Raw genomic sequence first — 23148 nt, 5'->3', positions numbered from 1 at the left:
TCTCCGAATGATAGTATTCTAATAAGCTTATTTTGGAATTTATGGGAATATGATGACAGATGAAAAGATACTAAATTGCAAAGAAAAAGAATAGAAAGAAGGTGTGGAATAAGATGAAAAGGAAGATGAAGAGGAAGAAGATGAAAAAGAGGAAAAAGAGGAGGAAGAGGAAGAAGAGGAGGAAGAAGAAGAAGAGGAAGAAGAAGAAACAGAAGAAGATGATGATGATGGTTGAATAGCAGACAAAGAGGAAAGTTATGATGTGAATATAATCGGTCCCTTGCATTTTCTGTACCACACCTATCCCATTTCCAACATCTTCATCATCTTATCCCACATACTCTTTTTCTTTTTCTTCTTCTTCTTCTTCTTCTTCTTCTTCTTCTTCTTCTTCTTCTTCTTCCTCCTCTTCCTCTTCCTCTTCTTCTTCTTCTTCTTCTTCCTCCTCCTCCTCCTCCTCCTCCTCCTCCTAAATGTCGAGTATCTCATCAATCGCGTGCCCCGCAAAACTCAATGAAAGCTGATTTTTTTCCCCCTGTTATTCATGTGTACCATCTCGAAAACTCTCAATGGATCCAATTTCTCTTTCGTCCTCTGCTCGCACATCTTCATTCATGGCTTTCACAAAATGATTGCCCGATTCCTACCAAAATGAGAAAATTTCCTCTCATTGTCGAGGAAGAGAAAGACAGTTCCTCTTTTAACAATGTCTCACACCAACAAAGAAGACACACAAACTTCGCTTCCATTTTGCCTCGATTATTGTAACATCCATTTGCTGTTCTTTTGTTCTGCCTTCAGCCATTTGCATTCTCTGATGTTTTGATGAAGATGCGCTCCTGTTTATTTCCAAATGTTCTTCTCAAATTGTTCGCAGCTTCGTCAATGCCATCCAAAAACGAGCACAAAACGAGCACAAATCGAACACAAAACGCAAACAATGCAAATGATGCATATGGCTGTTGGTGACGAAGAGGCGGTCGAAGAGCAATTACACTATGAGCAATGCCTCTGATATCTGTGAGACGACAGAAAAAATAGAAGAAGATGATGATTGAAGAAGATGGCTTCAATGAAAATTATTTCTAATGAAAGGAGCACTGAAGGAGAGAAGGAGAACAAGAAGAGGAAGAAGAGGAGGAAGAATCAAAAGATGATTAGGGCTATGAAGGTGGAGCAATTGAGAATTGTGAAGCGAATTTAATCCTTTTTATAAAGATGTTGAAAATAACTTGCGTTATGTCGATTGATTAAAAAGTTTCATTCGATGAGGTGATTTCAGATGAAATAAACAATCTTCATCACAAAACATGTGAAAGTCAGAGAGATACAAACAGATGAAGAAGGAAAGCAACAAATCGTTGACTGCCTTTGTGTGGTTGAACTGTTTTTCCCTCAGAAAAAGAAAATTATGCTTGTCCAATGATGTCAACAATTCAAATGAACTTCATGTGTGATGAGGATATTGGCAGAGAAGAAGACGTTGACGACAAAAGAAGTTGACTTCAAAGGAGAAGAGAAGAAAATGAAGAATTTTTTGATCATGTGATTGATGAATCAATTCTGGCAATGAACATCTTTTGTTGAAGCGAGACTGTTGAAAAAGATAGCGAAGGTGAATAAAAATAGAAGATGCAAGTTTTTCCAAGTCATATTGAGCAACAGGATAGGATGAATTTGTTCTGAATGAGAATGCTCAAAAAACTCATCAGCTTTGGTGAAAGAGTCGCTTCTGCAGAATACTCTCACAAATAAGCCAAATAAACTGCTTTTCTCTTTCTTGTAAACTCATGTCAAGCATTGTCATGCAACACAGATGGCAGAAGTCACGAATGTCATCGTTGAATGCAATACAAACAAGAATAATCTCAAAACTTCAGAATCTTTCGCGAAATGAAAAGAAGATTTCTTTTCGTGGCATTCATGTTCGTGGCCAATCTGCATTCATTGAAAGAACACCTTTAAAGAAAAATGAATGGAAAAAAAAGCAGAACCATCTTTTCGGCTTTTCCATATTTTTCCATCTCCAAAGGATTGGTAATTATCTGTCCAACCAGCTTTCTTGTTCTTAGAATCCATTGTGAAGCTGGCCATAATTCCAAATGAATTAAAACATTCTCCAAATAAATAAGAAATGAACTCCTTTTCAAAACCCAATTCAACAACAAGTCTTCGCTGATAGCTTTCCAACGGGTTTCATGAAAAATGCTAATGCGATTGTTGTAAAGGCCTGCTGAGTGTCTCACTCCGCTCATTTCCTCCATTGTCCAACCCCCAATTCCCTTTCCTTTTCCACAAAACCAACCTTCTCCCCAAAAACCATGTTAAACAAATCCTGCTCAAATGATATGCCAAGTACACTGCACTTCCCTGAAATGACAAAGCGGTTCAATTCAATCTTTCGGATATTCTCCTCGCTTTTTCTGCATCTTGCTTGAGTTATTTTTCATTCAAAATATCGCAGCCTATATTGCACCATATATTTTGCAATATATTGCAAAGTTCAAATTTCATGCAACTTCCCCATCAATTCACTTTTTGTAAGCAATCGATGCAAACAGCCAATGCTCATCCATCTGATAATATAATCCCTGCTCTTCTGCAGTGCTATAACTCGCATGGATGCATCTGTGGCTGTGCGCACAAGCAGCTCAAACATGCTCAGGATGCTGCAAATCACCAAAAAAAAATCATCTGTTATTAAATTATAGGTTGGCCACCCTTATTTATTTGTTCAAAAACAAAATTTTTTTGTTCAAAGACTCACTTGATTTGATGCAAATGACATCAACGTCACATGAAAATGCATTGAAGTCAGTGTTATTAGATATAAGATTTGTTGTTTTTAATTCTATTTGTTCGAATATTTCATAACAATTCTGAAAATGAATAAATAAATCGTTTTGAAATAATTTTACGATTTCTCAGTCACATTCAGGGAGACAAATTTTTCAGGGTTTGCAAAGTTTTCAAAGAAATGAATGGTTGAATTTACAAATGGATACTTTTTTCTCTTTTGATTTTTCACTTTTTTTAGAGAAATTTTCACAATTGGAACAATTCACAGACGCAGAGCAGAAACAGAAAATCGAAGAAATGAATGAAGTGATTGATGAAATGAATAAATACGAGTTATTTTATAATTTAAATGGATATATATTCGACAAAATTCAAAAAATGATCAAAGAAAAGAAACTTTCGATTGAAAGTTCAATTTTGCTGTTGAAACATGTTGGATATTGTTGTGTTTTGAAAAATGCTTATAGTCTGCGCTTTGAAGAAACTCCATTGTGCAAAAGATTTAAGAATATAATAATTGAAGAGGAAGAGAAAAAAGATGAAAAGAATGATAATCTTTTGACTGACCTTTGCGAATGCTATCTTTTGCTTAACTGCGAACCTTCATCAAAATTGATATCGATTTGTGTGCCTTGTCTCCTGAAAATTGCGTTGAAGAAAGAGGAAAGATGCGACAATCAAAAAGAAGTGGAAATGGCTTTGCTTGCATTGAGTGATATTATTCAATGGAATGTATGTTAATTTATTTATTGATTGATTTATAATTTTTATTTTCTTATTTTTTGCATAGAAAGTGAAAAGAGAACTTTATTTGAATGAGCTTCAAGAAATAATCAAATATCATCAGAAGCACCAGAATCTGACTCGACTTGCCTATCAGTCTGCTTGGATGTTATTAACGAACATTTTTAAACACGAGTCAAGCTTGCTTAATATCATTATGAATGAATTACACTTTGCGAAGGAGGCAAGAAGAGAAATGGAAGAGCTGATGGGGCATGTGGATTGGGGGAAGGAAAAAGAGGAGAGGAAAAATGAAAAAAAGAAGGACATGTGGATTGCGAAAAGATGGAGCAGAACAGTTGACAAGATAATTCTTGATGTTGAGTTTAGTGATGAAGATTTGATAGCATCACTTGCTTGCATAATACGGCTGTTCAGATTAACAAGAGGAGATAAAAAAATATTTTCCATTAGTTTTAAAACCACTTTACTGATTATGATCATACACCACAATATTGGGGTGAATGGCTTGTTGAAAAGTGGGGCTTTTGATTTTTTAATGGAGAAGATTCAGAAGCCAACGATGAGCAACGAAGATACAAATGGAAACTTAAAAATTTTTCTTGAAATTTCAAGGCAATTAAAAAAGGGGAGAAGGATGAAATGGAAGAAGCAGAAAGAAAGGCACTAAAAATGGAGATTCATGAAAAGATGGAAGAAGAAGGATACGAAGATGCCATCACCAGCTTTCATAAAATATTTGGTTATCTCAATAAAAAATTTTATAGTGGACTATCGCTGAAAATTTCTGATTATTTTGTGAATGCTTGAAAAAATAAAATTGGCAACGTTTTAATTCCTTTTGAAAAATATCCTTCTTTCGAAAATCTTTCCCTTTGTTAAACCACCCACGAAATTATCATCTGAAACCCTGAGTGAGATTTTTCGATATTTTTCATTGTGCTTTTTGATATCCTTTTTTTAAAATAACCTTTTCCTTTTCCCTATGCCAATTACAAAAAGTCATCATTTTCATTATAAATATATTTTTAAATGGAGATAAATAAGCTTTCTGTAAACAAGAACATACATACATTCATTCACACATACATTCATACATACATGCTTTCTTTTTTAAATCAGTGAAATGAAGTTCATTTGTTTGAAGTGTTACATAAAATTCATTTAAAATTTAAAAAAAAAAAACATGAAACAAAAACATAAAAATTGGTTCTTTCTCTATCAAGTCAAATGCGCTTCTTCAAATTTCTACAGTTTGGCTTCATTGAAAGTGAAGTTAAATGACTCAATTTTCCTTTTCTTCCTATAAATTTCTTTCTCTTTCTTTCTTTCTCTTCAATCTTCTTCTTTATCATCATCATTTCTTTTCTTCTCTTTCTTCTTAATCTTCAATTTATCTTTATTTATCTTCATCTTCTCAGAACATGTTGAATTTCTATTTTCTTTTCTATTCCACCAGAATCTATTCAAATCTTCTCTTTAGTTTTCCTCTTTCCTCTTCTTCTTCTTTCGATTCTTTCTCGTTAAAGAACAAAACTAAAAAATAAAAAAAGAAAGGAAAGGAAAAATGAAAGGAAAAAAGAAGAAAAAAATTCTAATCAAATGAAGTTGATGATTATAAAAATAACAATAGCAATGAAGCAGAAGAAGTTGTGAGATGTAATGCTGATATATTTGAAGAAGTTGATGATGATGAAGGAGAAGTTGGATAAAATGGCGTTGATGCATGAAACAAAGGAGAAAGAGAAGAAGAGGAAGAGGAAGAAGAAGAAGAAGAGGAGGAAGAAGAAGAAGAAGAAGAAGAAGAAGAAGAAAGAAGAAAAAGAAGGAGGAGGAGAAGAAGAAGAAGAAGCTGAAAGAGAAATAAAATGGGATGATTTCGATGACGCTCTTCAGATGTGATGAATGGCACAGGCGAACAAGACTCATTTGAAGAAAATTCAGACAAAATGAATAGATTCGAATTTTTCTGCAGCCAACATCACAACAGAAGGCAGATCCATTCCTTGTTGCAACATGAGAATATGATAGCCATCCAAACAACAAATTCTCAAAAACAAAGAAGCCGTTCTTTCTATTATCCAACAAAAAGATAACCAATGAAATTATCGAAGGAGAAGGAGTGGAAATCAAACAATCCGCAAAAATGCTGCTGAAATGGATTGTCACCAGGAATGACGCTCAACATAAAAAATGCTGTTGGTTGGAATGGAAAAAATGATTGAAAAAACTTATAAAAATAACTTGTTTTGAATTGAGAGAGAAAATAGATATTCAATTTCTTCTCTTCATATTTGAGAGACCACAGTTAATTTGGAGTTTAACTTCTGCAACTCATTTGAGATTCTGTCGTTTCTGCGTATTCTGACTTCTCAAGTCTTCGCTACTGGGCTCTTGTTCTTGTTATGAATGTGTCTGATTCCTGGTCCTTCTGTTTGCTTTTTGAAGTAGTTTTTGTCTGAATCTAACTTGATTTTCCTTGGAAAGTTGAACTGCTTTGATCTTTTGGTCTTTCACAGCGGATCTTTGTGGTTCTCCGAACTTCTGTCTCTATTCTTTCCATTGATTCGCCTTCCGACTCAGTCTCTGAATGAATTTGTTTTGTAACTTCTGCATTCGTGTTTTCTTATTCTCCATTTTCTGAGTGGCTTCCTTCTCCTTCCATTGTTGTCTCATTCATTGTTGCAACAATAACGTCTGCCATTGATTTGGATAATCGACTCGTAAAGAAATATTTGACTGACGTATTGGTCCTTGGTGAAAGACGAGCGAATTTTGCAATCTGTGCCTGTTGAATGTCGGTCATTGTTTATGCAAATAGAGTTGCAGATTTGAGAGAATAAGGCGTGAATTTCCTTGGAATTCCTGCTTCTTCCATTGCATCCTTCGCCAGCCTTCTGATTCCAGAAACAGTGAGAGGCTCAAAGGTATCTGTGTTAAGCAACAAATGGGTAGTTCTGCAATTTTTCGTTTGAACAGTTTCCCATAACGTTCTGATTGCTGAAGCTGGGCAAATGAAAGGAACTTCTGACGGAAAAGGAACTGCGATCTCTGTTCTGTCATTTAATGTCTTTAAGGAGGTATCCAAATATACACCATCCTCTGTTATTGCAGATTGGGACATGTCCACCCCATCTAATTCAGTGAACCTGCAGGCGGAAAAAAGCATTGTAAGAGTTATAACTTTCTGTGTAAGTGCTTAGAAAGTTAGATTGAAATTGAATCCCAGTTCATTATTGTATTTAAGCAGTGTTTTCGGATTCCATATCTCATGCGCTATCTTCTTCCTTACCGTGTCTGTCCTTCTGAACGACCGGAAAAGTGTTCTAATAATTGGAATCTCTCCCAAGGCTGTGTTGAATGCGAGCGATGAGAAAAAGGACACCGCTGCTCTGATCATCTGAAGCACAGATACTTTAACCCCTTTATTCTTTAAGGATAAAAACACGTCTGCACATTTTGCAGTCCACTCTGGTAGGTTGTCTGGTATTACTGTGTGTCCGCATAGTTTCCATTGTTCGGTAAAACGTGCAAATCAGAAAAGGTATCCATCGAATGTGGATTGGACAACGCCTTGTCTGCATTGCTCACCAAGCTCCTTTGAAATCTTTCGTTCCTGTTAGGCTTGTTTCCAAAACTGTTGACCTTTTCTTTTGAGGGATTCAGAAGAATTAACCTGAGCTTCCCAGGAGGAAGATTCGCTCCTGTCTTCTTCATTGATGGACCTTCCATCAGTTCCTGTATATTGTAATTCAGTTCCCAACTGAAGAAGTTGCTGTCGGACAAAAGAACTTCCCAATTCTTGCCTTTCCAGTTCAGCAGGAGTAGAGCAACTTGAGCTCTCTCCTGCTGTGCTTTCCGAATCACCATCAGAATCAGCGGAATTGGAGAATGGGCAAGAACACATTCCTGAATGCAAGGAACTGACAGCCCGTCCTCTGCTATGGGGCTTTCTACACAACACCATTTATCCATCTTGTGATTGTGCTGAGCTAAAAAAGGCGTTGAAATTCGGTTTGATTTTGGTGAGCGATATAACTTTTTTGAAGGTTTTTTCTTTAATGGCGTAGTACCCTGCTCTTTCGAGTCGAGATAATGCATCTACTCTGCTGTTTCGTGTCCCTGGAAGATGTTGAGCTTTCATCTGCACCTTCGTTGCTTCTTTCCACTTCCATATCTTTCGAAGAACTGGCCTGAGATTCTTCCCCGCATTCCACCGATTGATGTTGAAGAGAACAGAGCTGTTGTCCGACCTCAATTGAAGTTGAGATATTTTGTTGGTTTTGATTATTTGTGAGAAATGATGGAGTGCCAATAACACAGCCAACTGTTCCCTGTTGTTTGAAGATTTGCTGCGAGCGTATTTGTGGAACTTTGCATGCAAGTCCAGAATTCTGTTGTTGATTCGAAGTGTCGCTCCCAAAGCTAGCTCCGATGCATCTGTTGTGAGTGTTGCTTGGCGGGAAAATACTGTTTGTAATTGTCGAGGCATGCTCAGGTTCAGAATCCATTTCCATTCCCGTAACTCCTTCAGAACATAGGCATTCATCTTCATTATCCCGCTCCATCCTGATGTCCTCACATTCTTCTGGAGCAGACGATGCAGGCCCACCATCCGGAGTGATGTTTCTTGTATGAAAAAGCGAACTGCATTTATCTTCCCAATTAGTGAAGCGAAATCTTTAATACGAACTTGTTTGACCTTGACGCTCTTCTTCTCCCAGAGACTGAGGAGAGCAACAAGAGAAGAAGCTCTGTCTTTTCCCAATCTCGTTGTGAACTCCTCTGTATCCCAGTTGAAGCTCCAATAGGTGAATCTCTTCGTTGGTTCCAACTGGCATTTGTCCTTGTGAACCAGAAGTCCCAAACTTTCCAAGAACAACATCACTTGGTTCTTTATTCTTATGAAATACTCTTTGTCCTGGTGGAGTATTATCATATCGTCGAGATACGCGATCACTCTCACGTTCCATCTTTCCTTTATGGATCTTGTAACCTTCCTCATAATCTTTGTGAAGATCCTTGGCGCATCCATAAATCCAAACGGCATTCCTTCGAATGAATAATCTGTTCCTTCGAACTTGAAACTGAGATTCGGTTTTAAATCTGGTGAGACGTGAATGAGGTTATATACTTGAGCAAGATCCAACGTAATTGCATAATCGTCTTTTTGGATGAGGTGTTCTACAGTTCTCTCGCTCTCGCATTTGAAGTGTAACCTCTTCATTGCTGCATTTAGGGGACGATAATCTAGGATCTGATGCCAAGCTCCCGACTTCTTTTTGACCAAAAATATATTGTTTCCGAATTTGACCCGGTTTTCCAAGTTCATGCTGATTATTCTAGTTTCGAGTTGTTCCTTTAGCACACTTCTGATAACTCTCTGCTGTTCTTATCTCATTTGTTTGCTCCATCTTCCTATGATCTATTTTCCAATCTTTCTTTTGCTCTTTTGTCCTTCCCTTCAACATGAGCACAAAGTCTGATTAATTTTCCTCCCTTTATCTTGTCCCATTCCTGCAAATACATTGCAGCTCTGCCTCCAATTTATTTTTGCGTGCTCCTTAATATTTCTTTCCTCCCTCGGAACGCCCTGAAACTCCCCTTCTCCAAGCTTCCGCTGACCTTCTTTGGGAGTTTCGAAAAGAGGGTTGACTTCGAGGCGTCCGGGTCCAACTTCGAAAAAACCGCCGACTACTGTAGCCCTTTGCCTGCGTTGCTTTGAATGATGATCTTCGAGCGTTAAATGTTCTCTTGTTATTTATCGCCTATGTGGCTTTTAGAACATGCTTCTGTTCAATACGAACCTCCTCCAAAATGTCTTGTTGTCTCTTTGTTAATAAGCCTCCCGTTGTGTCTGCCTCCATCTTTTTCGCTGCTGTGAACCCGAATCTGCCTTGTATCCGAGCTCTTCTGGCTTCTTGAATTGCCTGAGTCATTAGTAACAACGCATCTTTTGTCATCTCACGAGCTAAATCTGGTTTCATCTTTATGTTCTGAATGGATAATAGCATTGTTTTGTGGGCTGGAAAAAATATCTTTCGACCTGCTCGCCTGCTTTGTCCAATGCGTCGCGATACCAGAACTGTGACCTAACTGCTGCGGGTGGGCTCTTGCTAATCACAGGATTAAAATCAAGCTCGTTGTAAAATGTTGTTTCATCTTCCAATTCAGATCTTGATAATTTTAAGTCGAAAAAGGAAATTGTTGGATCTGTTATGTTTATTGCCATTAAAATATCATCCATCATATCTATATCTTCTTTCGCACCTTCTTCTTCATTTTCCTCTGCTATTCTTCCTTCGTGGCTCTGATCAACATTTTGCGAAGGAAGCGTGAAGATTAAAGGAGCAATTGGTGGTGGGGAGGCGCTATTCATTTTGATCGCGAAAGTGACATGCCACATGAAAGCAACTTCTCTCAAATATGAAGAGAAGAAATTGAATTGATAATTTTCTAGAAGATCAAAATGCCCTGCATTTTAATTGATTATTAAAAATCTTCAAAAGAACACGCATGCACTTTCTGTTGCGAAAACAGAAGATTGTCCAATCACCGATGCTGTCAATCTCCTTTTCCCTTGTTTTGCAGTGCTCCTTTCTCAATCATCCTTTATTCACAAAAAAAAATATCCTGCTTTAAATATTTTCATTCACTTTTTTCCACAGTAAGAAAATATTTTCTCCAAATGCTGCACAATTGTTGGCATTCTTCTTTCCACTTCATCCAAATGCTTTTCAGTCGAATTTGTTTTTCATCTCTTCTTCCAATGAAATAAGGAAAATATGCAATTCCCATCTGCTGATTGTATCCCAGTATCCGGCTCTCTTCTGATGTTCTCCTCAGAAAAACAAAGAAATGTCCATTTAATGTAATTTATCAGATTCTTGTTCTCTGAGAAGACCACAGATGGAAACATCTTTAAAATGAACAAGAACAATAAAAAATGCACACATTATAATTTTCATATGTTATTTTTAAAAAAGAAATTTCCTTCGAAGATGCTTTTCATAAAAATCATCTCCCCCAATTCCAAAATCAATTTCCCGTTGTTGCTGTCTCGTACCACCTCACAAAATAATACTGTCAATTCTGCAGAAAATTATCATTTTCCAATCTCTCGTCTTTCCAATGGATAATCTTATTCAAATATAATTATTCGATCATCATAACCATTACCAAATAAGGATCAATGGATAAAGAGTTGTTTCTCTTCCGAATATTTTGTAATAAATGCTTACACAAGAAAATTCAGTACGAACGCAGATATTTTCATGGTTGATTCAAGTTTAAACTTGCTTCAATTTCATCAATCAATGATATGAACATTCAATTCTAATGATAAAAACAACATGAATTTCTCGCTGCAATGTATTTTCAATGCGAGAGTCGGATAATACAATTCGCAATAGAGCGAATATCCGAACGCAAGGAGCAGGTTTGCTCCTCAATAATGAGTATTGTTCACGATTTATGGGCGGTTTAAGATCTAACTTCGCCAATACTCAAATTCAAAGTTGATCCAAATTGTCCGCAATGAAAATGAAGCAACAACCTGTTACAATAGAACACAGAGACTGCGATGGAAGTGAATTAGATCAAAATTTAACACTGGTCAAAGTGGAATATTTTTGTGAAAAATTTACCAGGATTTAAGCATGAAATTTATCATCCGGAATGGAAGAGAGTGCACAGCCGAAGATGTCGAACGGCAAGCTGCACATTGTGAAGAGATTTTATCAAGAACAGAAGCTATAAAAATCTGTGAGTTAATTATTGGAATTAGAGCCACATTGTGCAGCGAGACAATTGTCCAAACAGAAACTATAAAAAATCGAGAGATGTTTAAACAAAATGAAGGAATTAGAACAATGTATTGAAGCAAGATATCGATATATTAAGAAAGTGCTTGATATCGCAAGAATTTTAAGAGATAGATCCACAAATTGCAGAGAGATTATTTTGGAGAAAGAATTACCTATCTAATGAAATTTCGAAACAATATAAAAAATATATACAATATAGAAGAGATATATTCATATAATGCTGTGGAATTCAAATTTAAACAAAACCAACGAGAAACAACAGAATATTGATAGAATTTGTAAGGAAGAAGATCCGCGCATAGCCGCGAGATGTAAATTAATTCAGAAGTGATTATATAGCAATAATAATTTGATTACAATTTGAATATATATAATTAAAATGAGACAAAGCATTGTATCGAAATAACTACAATGAACATAACCGTGTTTAATCGTAAGACTAAAATTGAAGAGAGAAAAGAGAGAGCCGCGCTTTGCCGCGAGACAGAGAGAGAAGAGAGAGCCGCACTTTACTGCGAGATCATGATTTGATTAAATAAAAGAGGTGCAGAGAATTGAAGCGAGAGATGGATAAATAGAGAATCTGCTTGATATGAAAAGAAGATTTATTGTGAAAAGAGCTGCGCAGTTACGCGAGATACCGATAAATACAGTGACGAAATATTTATATTTATATAATGCAAGGATATTTGTAATAATCGATACATATATTACAGCAATGTTTTAATAAAAGGATAATTTCATTACAGTTACAAGATAATTATTTGGAATGAAGCTGTGCATATTCGGGAGAGAGTTACAAAGAATCAAACCGAGTTGGATCTTGAGATAATGAGAAAAGAGAGAGAATAGAAAGTCGTGCTTTACCACGAGATTAAGAGAGGAGAGAGAGACCGCGTTCAATACCAAGACTATGAGAGGAGAGATAGCAGAGAACCGCGCTTCGCAGCTAGATGATAATTGAGATAGAAATCTCTGAAAATCTTTTGGCTTTGCAAAGGAAATATTGACAAGCTGTATTACGAAACAATATTAAAACTGAATAAGTGAAATATCATTAATTTATAATTCGAAATGATACGTTTCATTATAAGAGAAATTATCACATAAGGGAAACCGCTAAATATTACTGGACTGAGAGAAAAAAGAAATTTGTGGATTGTCGCGAGATAATAGTGGAGCAACAAAAAACTGATGATCGAAAAAGTTAATATGAAGAGAGAACCGAGTTTGCTGTGAGAAAAGGAGAGAAAGAAATTGAGAGAAATGGCGATTTGATAATACTATAAAAAACAGTGCATAATTACGAGATATGTGCAGATATAGAAACAGCGAAACTTTTCCAGAAGATTGAAGAAGTGAAATCCGCGAAGAATCGCGAGGAGAAGATAGAGCATGTGACCGCGGAAGACAGCGAGAGGCGGATACAGAAAAAAGCTGAATAGTGCAGCTGAAATATATCAAAGAAGACTTCGCATATCTCAGCAAAAATGCCGATAGACGCACTCAGCCAGACTTAGATAAAACTGGACTATGCACCGAAAGCGTAAAAAGTGGCAGAGATATTTCAAACAATCGCACCGAGAAGACTATATGTAGATAATCGCACACCAGATTGATCCGGTGCCCAGCGGAATTATTTGTAAACTATCCTCTTTAAAAAGGAAGAGAAAGATAGAATTGTTTATTTACGAGATTGAACTAGTCCATTATTGAGAAACATCGGATTGATCTCTAAAGAGGTGAGAAATGATGACTAGAATTTTCCCCCATGAAAAATAATTAGTGTTAGACTGGAGAGGAAAATATATAAGAAGGAAACCTTTTCAAGCATGGAGAGAATACGTTGGAGCGAAGGACATATCAGCAGTAATATTGAGTAACCCAAATAGTGAAAGAGATACAGGGAGAGCTCTGCGAAGATTTACAATTCTTGAACAAGCAAAGTTCTGGTGATACTGACCCCCTCATTGAAAAAGATGCCAAGTGAATTATGGCAGAATTTATTGGGAACCAATCGAATACGAATTTTTCAAGTGGAGAGATCAATAAAGCTGAACGAAGAGTATTCGAGTCTATTAACATTTTCAGAGAATTTGAGACGAATGAGAAAGATATTGATTCTTCTCCTAAACTCACGTTAGAGATATGCCGAGAAGTGGAAAACAATATTGATCAATGCAGGAATTAACAATTTTAACTAAATGTGGAAGACACCACATTTAACTCAATAGACACGCAAGCATCACAGAGGAGAGCCCCTATCCTCACAGAAATTTTGTAACGTTTGAGCCAGCTGAGCTGGAGAGATTGAGAAGGTAGTGTTCTATATTGAAAGAGAATGCAGCATTAATAGAAGTGCAGATAAAGATAACATTAAGGAAGACAATAAAAATCGATATTAACAAACATCCAAACTCAATCATCGATACAGAAGAAACGCTCCAACGTGAGTTGGATTTTTCCAGGATTATTTTAAAAAGATGAACACGTGCGGTTGATATTAAAGAAGGTGAGCCTACAAATATGCAGAGAATAAAAGAAGAGTTAGAAGCTATTCTAAGAGAGTATGAAATACACGATCATTTGACCGCGCTCTCGATTAGACATAAAGTTATAATACACATATCAAGAAGAAAATGTTGAGATTGGAAAGCGAGAAAGATACACGCAAGAGGGGAGCAAGGATCAAGAGTGGACAGAAAATTTAAAACATTTTTCTTGTTCAAGATATGAAATGGATCCTGTTGACGATCGACTTTCAAGAACCCCCTCGTGGAGAAGAAGAAAAGTTGGATATAAGTGGAGGAATGAAGGATATGTGAATCGAGAATGCAAATTCAGAGATGAAATATTGTATCAAATATGTATATATATATATATACATATATCAGAAGCTGGGGGAGATGAAGATATGAGAAAAGGGAAGAATTTAAAGAGACAAGACTTCCTGAGCTGAGAAGAGAGAAAGTTGAGAGAAAGAACTCAATCACAACACAACTTATTCCGATCACTCGAGAGTCGGAGAACATCCCTCATAATTCCCAGCAGCGGAAGCGAACTGACTGGAAGCAGACGCACTGCCTCACAGAGAAAGAAGGGCACAGACCGGAGGAAGAATGGAGAAAGAAGTCAAGGTTATATAATAAAGAACTCAAGAGGAACGAATTCCCGGTCGAGAACACCTCGGAAACACCTCAAGAAATAAAGGGAGTAGAGACAATGGCCGCACCTTCATCCGCAGGCTCTCTAATCATCCGCCGCACGATGACGTGCTAGGCAGGAGGGTTTAAGATCATTATATATAAATAAATAAATATAAAATTAAGTAAGAATAAATATTTAAAAAGGGATTTCAAAACTCATTATTGAGGAGCAAACCTGCTTCTTGCGTTCGGATATTCGCTCTATTGCGAATTGATAGAACGCAGTGAGACAGGATTTGCTCCGAAATAATACTAACGCGGATGGAGAGACTCAGAGCGGCTGGGTGCGTCAGAGAGAAACATATTTGGAGGAATATGACGAGAAAAAGGGCGAGATATAGAAGGATAGAGGAAAAGATCAACCGCCCGAAGATATTAATGTACACCAAGAACCTTTTTTGAGAAACATGGAAACAAATAAAAAGTTCAAGCATGATCCTACTCCTTTGTAAGATTATTATTGTTTTTACAGAGAAGAATTGAATATTTAATATGCAGTGTGTGATGATTGGGGTTGCTCTGCTGATGCAGCAGAAGAGCAGGAGGCAGAGCGCATAACATGCAGTTTTCTTTTCCACGCCTCGCGGAAGCGAGAGTGGTTTTTCTTTCTGCTCCTTGATTATATTCGCCTCACCGGATCCCTGCACTGACTGCAGGAGAAAGCTCCGAGGGGCAATGTCCCCTGCCCTCTGGTCTTCGTGACCAAGGCAAAAAGGCGAAGAAGGTGGTGAAGTGAAGCGGACAATTCAAAATACACTTATTTTTGTCTAAATGTTTTTGTCTATATTTTCATCTCGCCCTTTTTCCCACGTCATTTTGGGAGGGCGAAGTTTTCACTTAAACCGCCCATAAATCGTGAACAATACTCATTATTTCGGAGCAAATCCTGTCTCACTGCGTTCTATCAAGAAAGTTTACAGGTGTGCTAATGTTGTTGCATTTGAATTCTTGATTGATGCTATTTAAATTTTTATCTTTATTTAATGAAGAATTGTTTTCTAAGAATGAACATTGAAATGAGGAAGAGCAGAAACAGAAAATCGAAGAAATGAATGAAGTAATTGATTGAATGGATGGAAATGAATTCGAAACTGTTTTCACGACAAAAATTTTCAACAAAATTCATGAAATGATTGAAGAAAAGAAAATAACAATGGAAAACACATCATTATTGTTAAAGTATCTAAGATGTTGCAAAGTACTAAAAAGAATATGGAACGTATTCTTTGAAGAATTTTCTGTGTATGAAAGATTTGAAAGGATGATAATTGAAGAGAACAAAAAAAATATGTGAGAAAAACGAAAATCTTCTTGTTGGACTTTGTGAATGCTATTTGATGCTGCATAATGGTTTATGTATCCTGCCAAACGAATTGGTTTCAATGAAGGGTCAACTTTTTAATGGGACTTTTTTACTTATTGGCACTTTTTATGTTTGAAGCTGCCAATCAACAAAAAGTCCCCAATGAATTTCAACACATACACCACACTTTTTAACTTGTTTCAGCCGATATTTTTGCAGTTTGTTTTTATATTTTTGTTCATTAGTCATTGAGAAATTTCGTTTTTTTGTTAAATTTGAATGGACATTTACCAGCCAACCAGGCAACGCCCATGAAATCGGGGACATGTTTTGAATAGCTTTTACTAAGATCTATCTATTTTTATATTCTTTTTTTCACAAACACTTTTTTCTTGTTTTTTTTCACATTTCATTTTTTTAACAAAATGCAAACATAAAACCGATTATTTCTTTGTTTATATAATGAAATGATAAAACTAAAAATATGATATGTAAAATAAACATACTTATGATGATGTGTGTAAAAAGTTGAATATTTAAATTTTCTAATTGTTAAGAAATCATCAAAACAACAAAAGTTTGATCAAAGATCAAATGCAGTTGGTACCATTTGGCTGTTCAAGACAAATAGAAAAAAACAATGTTTTATTTTTTCAACACATCATAAAAAATGCATTTGTTTTTCATATCATATTTTTAGTTTTATCATTTCATTATATAAACAAAGAAATAATCGGTTTTATGTTTGCATTTTGTTAAAAAAATGAAATGTGAAAAAAAACAAGAAAAAAGTGTTTGTGAAAAAAAGAATATAAAAATAGATAGATCTTAGTAAAAGCTATTCAAAACATGTCCCCGATTTCATGGGCGTTGCCTGGTTGGCTGGTAAATGTCCATTCAAATTTAACAAAAAAACGAAATTTCTCAATGACTAATGAACAAAAATATAAAAACAAACTGCAAAAATATCGGCTGAAACAAGTTAAAAAGTGTGGTGTATGTGTTGAAATTCATTGGGGACTTTTTGTTGATTGGCAGCTTCAAACATAAAAAGTGCCAATAAGTAAAAAAGTCCCATTAAAAAGTTGACCCTATGTGCCTTGTCTTCTGAAAATTGAATTGAACAAAGATGAAGACGAGGAAACACAAAAAGAATGGGAAGAGGTTTTTCTTGCATTGAACAGACTAATATTTCGTGAAGTTTGTGAAATTGTTATTTATTTCGCACATATTTCACGAACAATTGAAGAGGGAATGGAAAGAGAACTATATTTGGAAGAAATTACAGAAATCATCGAATATTATCAACAGCATCACACCCTTGCACGGCTTGCCTGTCAGTCAGCATGGATGCTTTTGAAAAACAAATCGAATGAAGAAAAACTGGGGCTATTTATTACGAAAGAACTCCATTTTGCAAAAGAGGTTGAAAGAGAACTGGATGAATTGAGGGAATGCATGAATTGGAAGAGAGAGAAAGAAGGAGAAGAAGAAGAAGTTGAAGAAGTTGAAGAAGAAACGAAAGAGATGTGTATTCTTTGAAATGGCTTCGTTTGATTGGATTTCACTTGACCTTGTGTCAATTGTGCAATGAAGAATATTCCGAACTAATCGGAAGTCTTGTGAAACTGTGTAAAGAAGCAAAGGGAAAAAACAAAAAAATATGCTGCAAATGTGTTTATCCATTTGAAAGAGCAGTGAACAACAGAGCCACAAAAGTTGATACATTGGTGAATGAAGGTTCAGTTGACATCACTTTATGGGAAACAGTTCATTCAAAAGAGATCTATGACATAAATGCTCATTGCTTTCATTTCTGTGAAAAGCTTAATGAAAGAATGAAAGAAAACATTGGAACCGAGAAAGAGAATTCAGAACAGAAAGAGATATAACGAAAGATATTTGAAAAGATGGAGGAAGAAGGTTATGAAGATTACATTTTGGGATTGAAATGCTGCATGGAGATGGGAGTTAATACGATTTTTTTTTTAAAAGTCGAGAAAATTATACTAATTATTTTGTTGAAAGTTGATCCATATGTTTTTTTCATTTCATTATTTTGTTTTTTTATTTTTTCTCCTCATTCTCTTCTGAGCAGAACACCACATAGCTTTAATAATGAATGATATGAAAATACCAAACCAGAAGGAGCAGCTTTCAAACAGAATATCAAATAATATTGTCAAAAAAGTTCAGCCAAACACATTCCAACTTTATTAAAATTAAAAAGAAATATGAAATAAATGCCACAAAAAGTTCTTAAATTGGAACATTTCTCGTAATGTTTGATAGGCATTGTAATTTGTAACTTCTAAAGAATAAATATACATATCCATATATATATATATATATAATATGAACAAATAATTAGATATTCTCATATTGTTGAGAAGTTAGTCCAAGTGAAAGGACTATTTAAGTTTTTGTAATTTGAACGATTGGCTATTACAAACAAAAAAGTGCCAATGAAATTCAAAAAATTGGAAAAATAAAAAAATCTATTCAATTTTTTTAAAAATATTTTTCGAGCAACCTGATGAGTGAATTGACACGAAAAGAAGAAAAAGTTCAATTTTCGTGTCTCAAAATAAAAAAGATCTCACTTCCTCAAGCATTCAAATAATAATCAGAAACATTCAAAGATAATCCATAGAAATATTCACTACTGAGAAAATTAAACATTTCATGAAAGCTTGCGATAACATCCTCAAATCCTTCTTCTTCCATCTTATCAAACAAGATTCTTTTCACTTCCTCATTTTCGTCTTTCTCCTTTTCTTTCAATTTCCTTGAAACATTCAAAAAGAATATTAAGAATTCACCTGTCATACAGTCATTAAATGTTTGATTGTGAACTTCCTCCAAAATGAAATCAAAAACTCCGCTTTTCATCAAATCATTGAAAACAATCAAATTTGGCTGGAAAATAATCATTTTCACAAAAATGCTACAACATCGATAGACAACATCACTGCGATTCCCCCTTGTTACTCTGCACAATCTTATCATGCAACCAGTCAAATCAGCAAATTCTTCACTATTAATCTCGAAATATTCAAAGAAAATTTCAATTATGTCCAACCATCTGTCCACAATTGCAAAATCAATCATTTTCATTCTTCTTTCTGAATCTTTTTCTTTTTTCTTCCAATCCACGCATCTCACAAGCTCTTCCAACTCTCTTGTCGCTTCCATTCCAAAATGCAGTTCATTCACAATCAGTTTTTCATAGTTTTTATCTAAAGTATTTTTTATGATTAATAAATTCCAAGCAGATTGATATGCAACATGCGTATGATTGTGATGTTTCTGATGATATTTGATTATTCCTTTAATCTTTTTCAAATTCTTCTTTTTTTTGATCTCCTGTTTGTAAAAAATGAAGGAAAAATATTTAACTCAAAAAAAGCAAAGATACGGTCATACAATTCCTTCACGCAAGCAAGTCAAAGCAAGCAATGCCATTTCCACTTCTTTTTGCGTTGTCTCATCTTCCTCTTTCTTCAATGCAACTTTCAAAAGGCAAGACACACAAATAAAAAACAATTCCTCTCTCGAGATATAATAACCGTTAAGCACTGCATAACATTCACAAAGATCAACAAGAAGATTTTCATTTTTTTCTTCATTCTTCTTTTCTTCTTCAATAATCAGCTTTTCAAATCTTCCGCATAACAAGGAATCATAAAATTCATAACACCATAAGTTCAAAAGAACTTTGTAATATCCAACATGCTTCAGAAGCAAAATTGCATTTTCCATTGACAGATTCTTTTCTTTAATCATTTTGTCCACTTTATTGAACAGTTCTGTTGCTAAAATTGATTCAAATTCTTTTTCATCCATTCTATCAATCGCTTCATTCATTTCTTCAATAATCTGTTTTTGCTCAATTTCTGAACAACACCCCAGTTCATCAAGCAATTCTTCAAAAGAAAAAGAAAAAAAGAAAAAAATCTTATCATTAAAGATTCAAATTCTGAAATGTACAAAAACCTTGAAATTTTTCAGGACATGTAACTTCCATGGTCTTCATAAAGATGCAACAATAAGAAACATCATTTTTGGTATTCACAAAGAATACAGATTGTATCAAATAGATATATTTGGAAACAAATATATATTCAAAACAGTCATAAAAACATCTGTGATCGCACCTCTTTGTTTGATATTGATGGATTTGTCAAGTTGCTGGAAGTGAAACAACAATAAATAATTCTGATTATTCTATTATGGACGTTAAGATCAAATAAAAAACAATAACTTCCAAAATGAAAGATCACCAATTGGAATGTTGCAAAAGAATTACATGAATTTCATAATGCTGCTTATAACATTTTCGTTTCAGTTCGTTGATAAGAAAATTTAGCCTGAAAAACAAACTAATAATAAATCAGAAAAGTTGAAGGTGAACAACTGAATTTTTGTGTCTTTTTTAATGATGAAATAAATATGGAAGATTATTCTGTCCATCCCTTTTTCAAACTCAGAGAACTGATGAATGATGGAACACAGCAATTAATTCTTTCCAGAGTCAAAAAACGTGGAAAAAGGAAAAAAGATGCATTGCAAATGGCAGGCAGGCAAATGAGTAAGGTGTTTATGGATTGAAGAATGAAATGAATAAGGGGGAAAGCAAGAAAGGGAGAAGATGGAAAAGGAAATGGATTTGAAAAGAACATGAAAAAAAATGAAAATAGGAATTTGAGGCTGTTTGAAAGTGAAAAAACTGGGAAACAAGACAGCAAAAATCAAAGATTTGATCAACAAATCAAAAGTTAAGAAGTATATTTTGCTGGTTTGATTTTCAAAATGAAAGTGGAAAATAAGTTCTTTTTTTCAATAATGTGGAAGCAACTCACATTATTTTTTAAATCAAAAGGATTGAGCGTGTTTGAAACATTTTGAAAGATGTGCCTCAATTTTTGATTGTTGAACTTGCCGATATCTCGATTTCATGTTTGAGAAACACTTTCATGGGAAATGCATCTTTTGTCAGAAAAAGGTTTGTGAACAAAAATTGTCAATAAAAAGTGTCTGAAAAAATGAATAAAAAATAAAAATCTCAAAAGCATTATGCAGGCAATCAATCAGGTGACATTCATGTTCAGAGATTATTTTCTTCTTCTCACACTCTTGATGTTCCCAACAATCTTTAATGAGAGCCAATCATTAAACTTTTCTTATCAACTTCTATTCATCTTGTTGAACACATTCTTCAAAGGAGAGAAAGAGTGTTTGTGAGTTCTTTTATTGCAGAGCAAAAGTAAATGCATTGAAACTTGAAAACGTGCTGTTGACTATTCTTTCTTTGACATTTCACCAATACAAAAAAGTTCATTTCATTTGGTAAGCCGTTATTGTTTGCATTTGTCAACGTGATTTTTTTGTGAGAAACTCAACAGCCAAAGGATGTTGATGGAAATGTTGATTGTTGGAGTGTACTTTTTCCTTTCTTTTTGTTTGTCAGACAACTGGTCATATAACAAAAACACTGAAGTAGAGATCCTATTATATTGAAGAGTTACATGGAGGCTTGGTCCCTCTCTAGATTTTTGTTCATTAAACATGGATAATAATGAATTTGTTACATTTAAAGAGATGAAACTTTTCTATGAATGTGATCAAAGAGAAAAATGAAAACAATCACAATTAGTTCTGTTTGGATAAAAAAAGGTGAAACATGATGAAAATATAACATTTGTGGGAAAATGTGAAAAGAAAAGAACAAATCAAGCAATAAGAAAAAGATCATCGATTCTGAGAGCACACTCAGAATGCAGAGAGAAGACAATGTCTCAAACATGCTGATTTGAATTGTTTGAAATTGGTTTTTTTGTTCTATGGGAAAAAAAGCTTTTCAGCACTTTTGATAAAATAATATCCTTCATCAATTTGATTCACAGGTATCATGTGTCATTTTCTTTGACTTGTTTATCGTTCTTTCTTCTCTTGAAACAGAATTAGTATTTTTTGGAAAAGAAAGTGTTTCGCCTGTTGATGTTTGCATTTGGAACCATTTCTAATTTCTTTCAACAGGCATTAATGAAGTGGTTGGAAGTGAAATGGGTCATATGAGAACAGCTTTTTCATGTTGTTTATCCACAAGTATTTTGTTCACATTTCTTCACATTGTCATGAAAAATGGAAAATTGGCCTAGATCCACTTTGAGATATCCTTTGAAATTCCTCTTCTGTGAGTGAATGTGAGTGCAAGAAAAAATGAAAACAGTATTATAGCCAGAGGTGAATTGATTTTGAAACTCAAAAAGGTTTTTTCATTCAAGTCGAAAATCACTGGTTCATGCTCTTTCAAGATTTAGTTGTTCGAAAACAGTATCGAATATTTTGAAAATAAAAGGAAGATATTACATCATTCGTTGAATCTGAATAACAAATGAAATCAACTCACTCCTTCTCAACTTTCACACTTCACCCATCACTGACTGGAGTTGAAGTGCTATTGAACAAAGATCACAAAATGCACTGATTTCTCCAACTCCTTTCTTTCAAACACCTGATGGTCAACTGTTTTTAATGCACAACCTTGCAAATAACATTTTTTATTCTTTTGAAAAATGATATTCGATTATTTACTCTCAAACATGGAGTCTTCTCCATCCCACAATGAACAACATCAAATCACATTCTCAGTTAGCGCTCGCTTTGTCAGTGAAGAGTCGATCAATCAACAGCAACTGAATGTCTCTGTTCAGTCATGTCCAACAACCGAGTTGTCTTTCTGAGTGATGCTTGTCATGAAGGTGAACAAGGGCTCTTTCACAGAAGCGACAAGTGACTCACACACAAAATACATATCTCTTCCTATACTCGCCTTGTTGGCTGAAAACACGACATTCATCATGGAAAAGGAGGTGGATGACACTTCTGAACCATCCTTGAACTCGATCATGAGAGCACCACCTCTTCCTCCAGAACTTGTATCCTCGCTCACAGAGCAGGTGGAGAAATTTGTGTTCCTCACAGAAAATGTGTTGGCAGAGGCAGATGAGGAGAATGAGATGCATCCGCCATTGGTGGCAGTCTGTTGGTGTTGTGGAGCTGGGTCGATGTCGGTGATGGTACAGTTGGTGAGGGAGAGGGAGAGGGCAGGGGAGGTGACAGAGGAGAGGACACAGCTGGCGGGAGTGGCTGTGGAGGTGATGTCGGTGATGTTGGAGGAGTTGAGGGTGAGGGAAGGGGGATTTTTGGAGAAGTGGAAGAGGATGGGGGTGATTTGATTTGAGGAGTTGTGGGCGATGGCGAGAGC

General features: G+C 35.2%; 5 protein-coding genes across 5 annotated transcripts; 2 read left to right on the top strand and 3 right to left on the bottom strand.

Annotated features, from left to right (window-relative positions):
* The first annotated feature begins 3067 nt into the window (after window positions 1-3067).
* On the top strand, window positions 3068-4655 carry MONOS_18594 (uncharacterized protein). Its single transcript, XM_067871627.1, has 2 exons — window positions 3068-3531; window positions 3590-4655. The coding sequence occupies exons 1-2, from the start codon at window positions 3097-3099 to the stop codon at window positions 4211-4213; spliced, it is 1059 nt and encodes a 352-aa protein (XP_067730817.1). The 5' UTR covers window positions 3068-3096; the 3' UTR covers window positions 4214-4655.
* Window positions 4656-6767: 2112 nt separating this feature from the next.
* On the bottom strand, window positions 6768-8516 carry MONOS_12258 (uncharacterized protein; the record flags this gene model as incomplete). Its single annotated transcript, XM_067864866.1, has 3 exons — window positions 6768-7535; window positions 7694-8172; window positions 8233-8516. 3 exons carry the CDS (start codon window positions 8514-8516, stop codon window positions 7033-7035), a joined length of 1266 nt encoding a protein of 421 aa, XP_067730816.1. The 3' UTR covers window positions 6768-7032.
* Window positions 8517-9532: 1016 nt separating this feature from the next.
* On the bottom strand, window positions 9533-9922 carry MONOS_12257 (uncharacterized protein; the record flags this gene model as incomplete). Its single annotated transcript, XM_067864865.1, has 1 exon — window positions 9533-9922. The coding sequence occupies one exon, from the start codon at window positions 9920-9922 to the stop codon at window positions 9533-9535; it is 390 nt and encodes a 129-aa protein (XP_067730815.1).
* Window positions 9923-18379: 8457 nt separating this feature from the next.
* On the bottom strand, window positions 18380-20112 carry MONOS_18593 (uncharacterized protein). Its single transcript, XM_067871626.1, has 4 exons — window positions 20036-20112; window positions 19875-19908; window positions 19305-19804; window positions 18380-19244 (listed from the first exon to the last, which is right to left on the bottom strand). The coding sequence occupies exons 2-4, from the start codon at window positions 19903-19905 to the stop codon at window positions 18486-18488; spliced, it is 1290 nt and encodes a 429-aa protein (XP_067730814.1). The 5' UTR covers window positions 19906-19908; window positions 20036-20112; the 3' UTR covers window positions 18380-18485.
* A 2515-nt stretch (window positions 20113-22627) lies between these two features.
* On the top strand, window positions 22628-23119 carry MONOS_5877 (uncharacterized protein; the record flags this gene model as incomplete). Its single annotated transcript, XM_067876062.1, has 1 exon — window positions 22628-23119. The coding sequence occupies one exon, from the start codon at window positions 22628-22630 to the stop codon at window positions 23117-23119; it is 492 nt and encodes a 163-aa protein (XP_067730813.1).
* Window positions 23120-23148: the final 29 nt, after the last annotated feature.

This window comes from Monocercomonoides exilis (assembly GCF_001643675.1).
Source record: "Monocercomonoides exilis strain PA203 chromosome Unknown scaffold13-1861174, whole genome shotgun sequence".
In the NCBI taxonomy this organism is placed as follows: domain Eukaryota; phylum Preaxostyla; order Oxymonadida; family Polymastigidae; genus Monocercomonoides; species Monocercomonoides exilis.
This window is presented reverse-complemented; position numbering and strand designations above follow the sequence as displayed.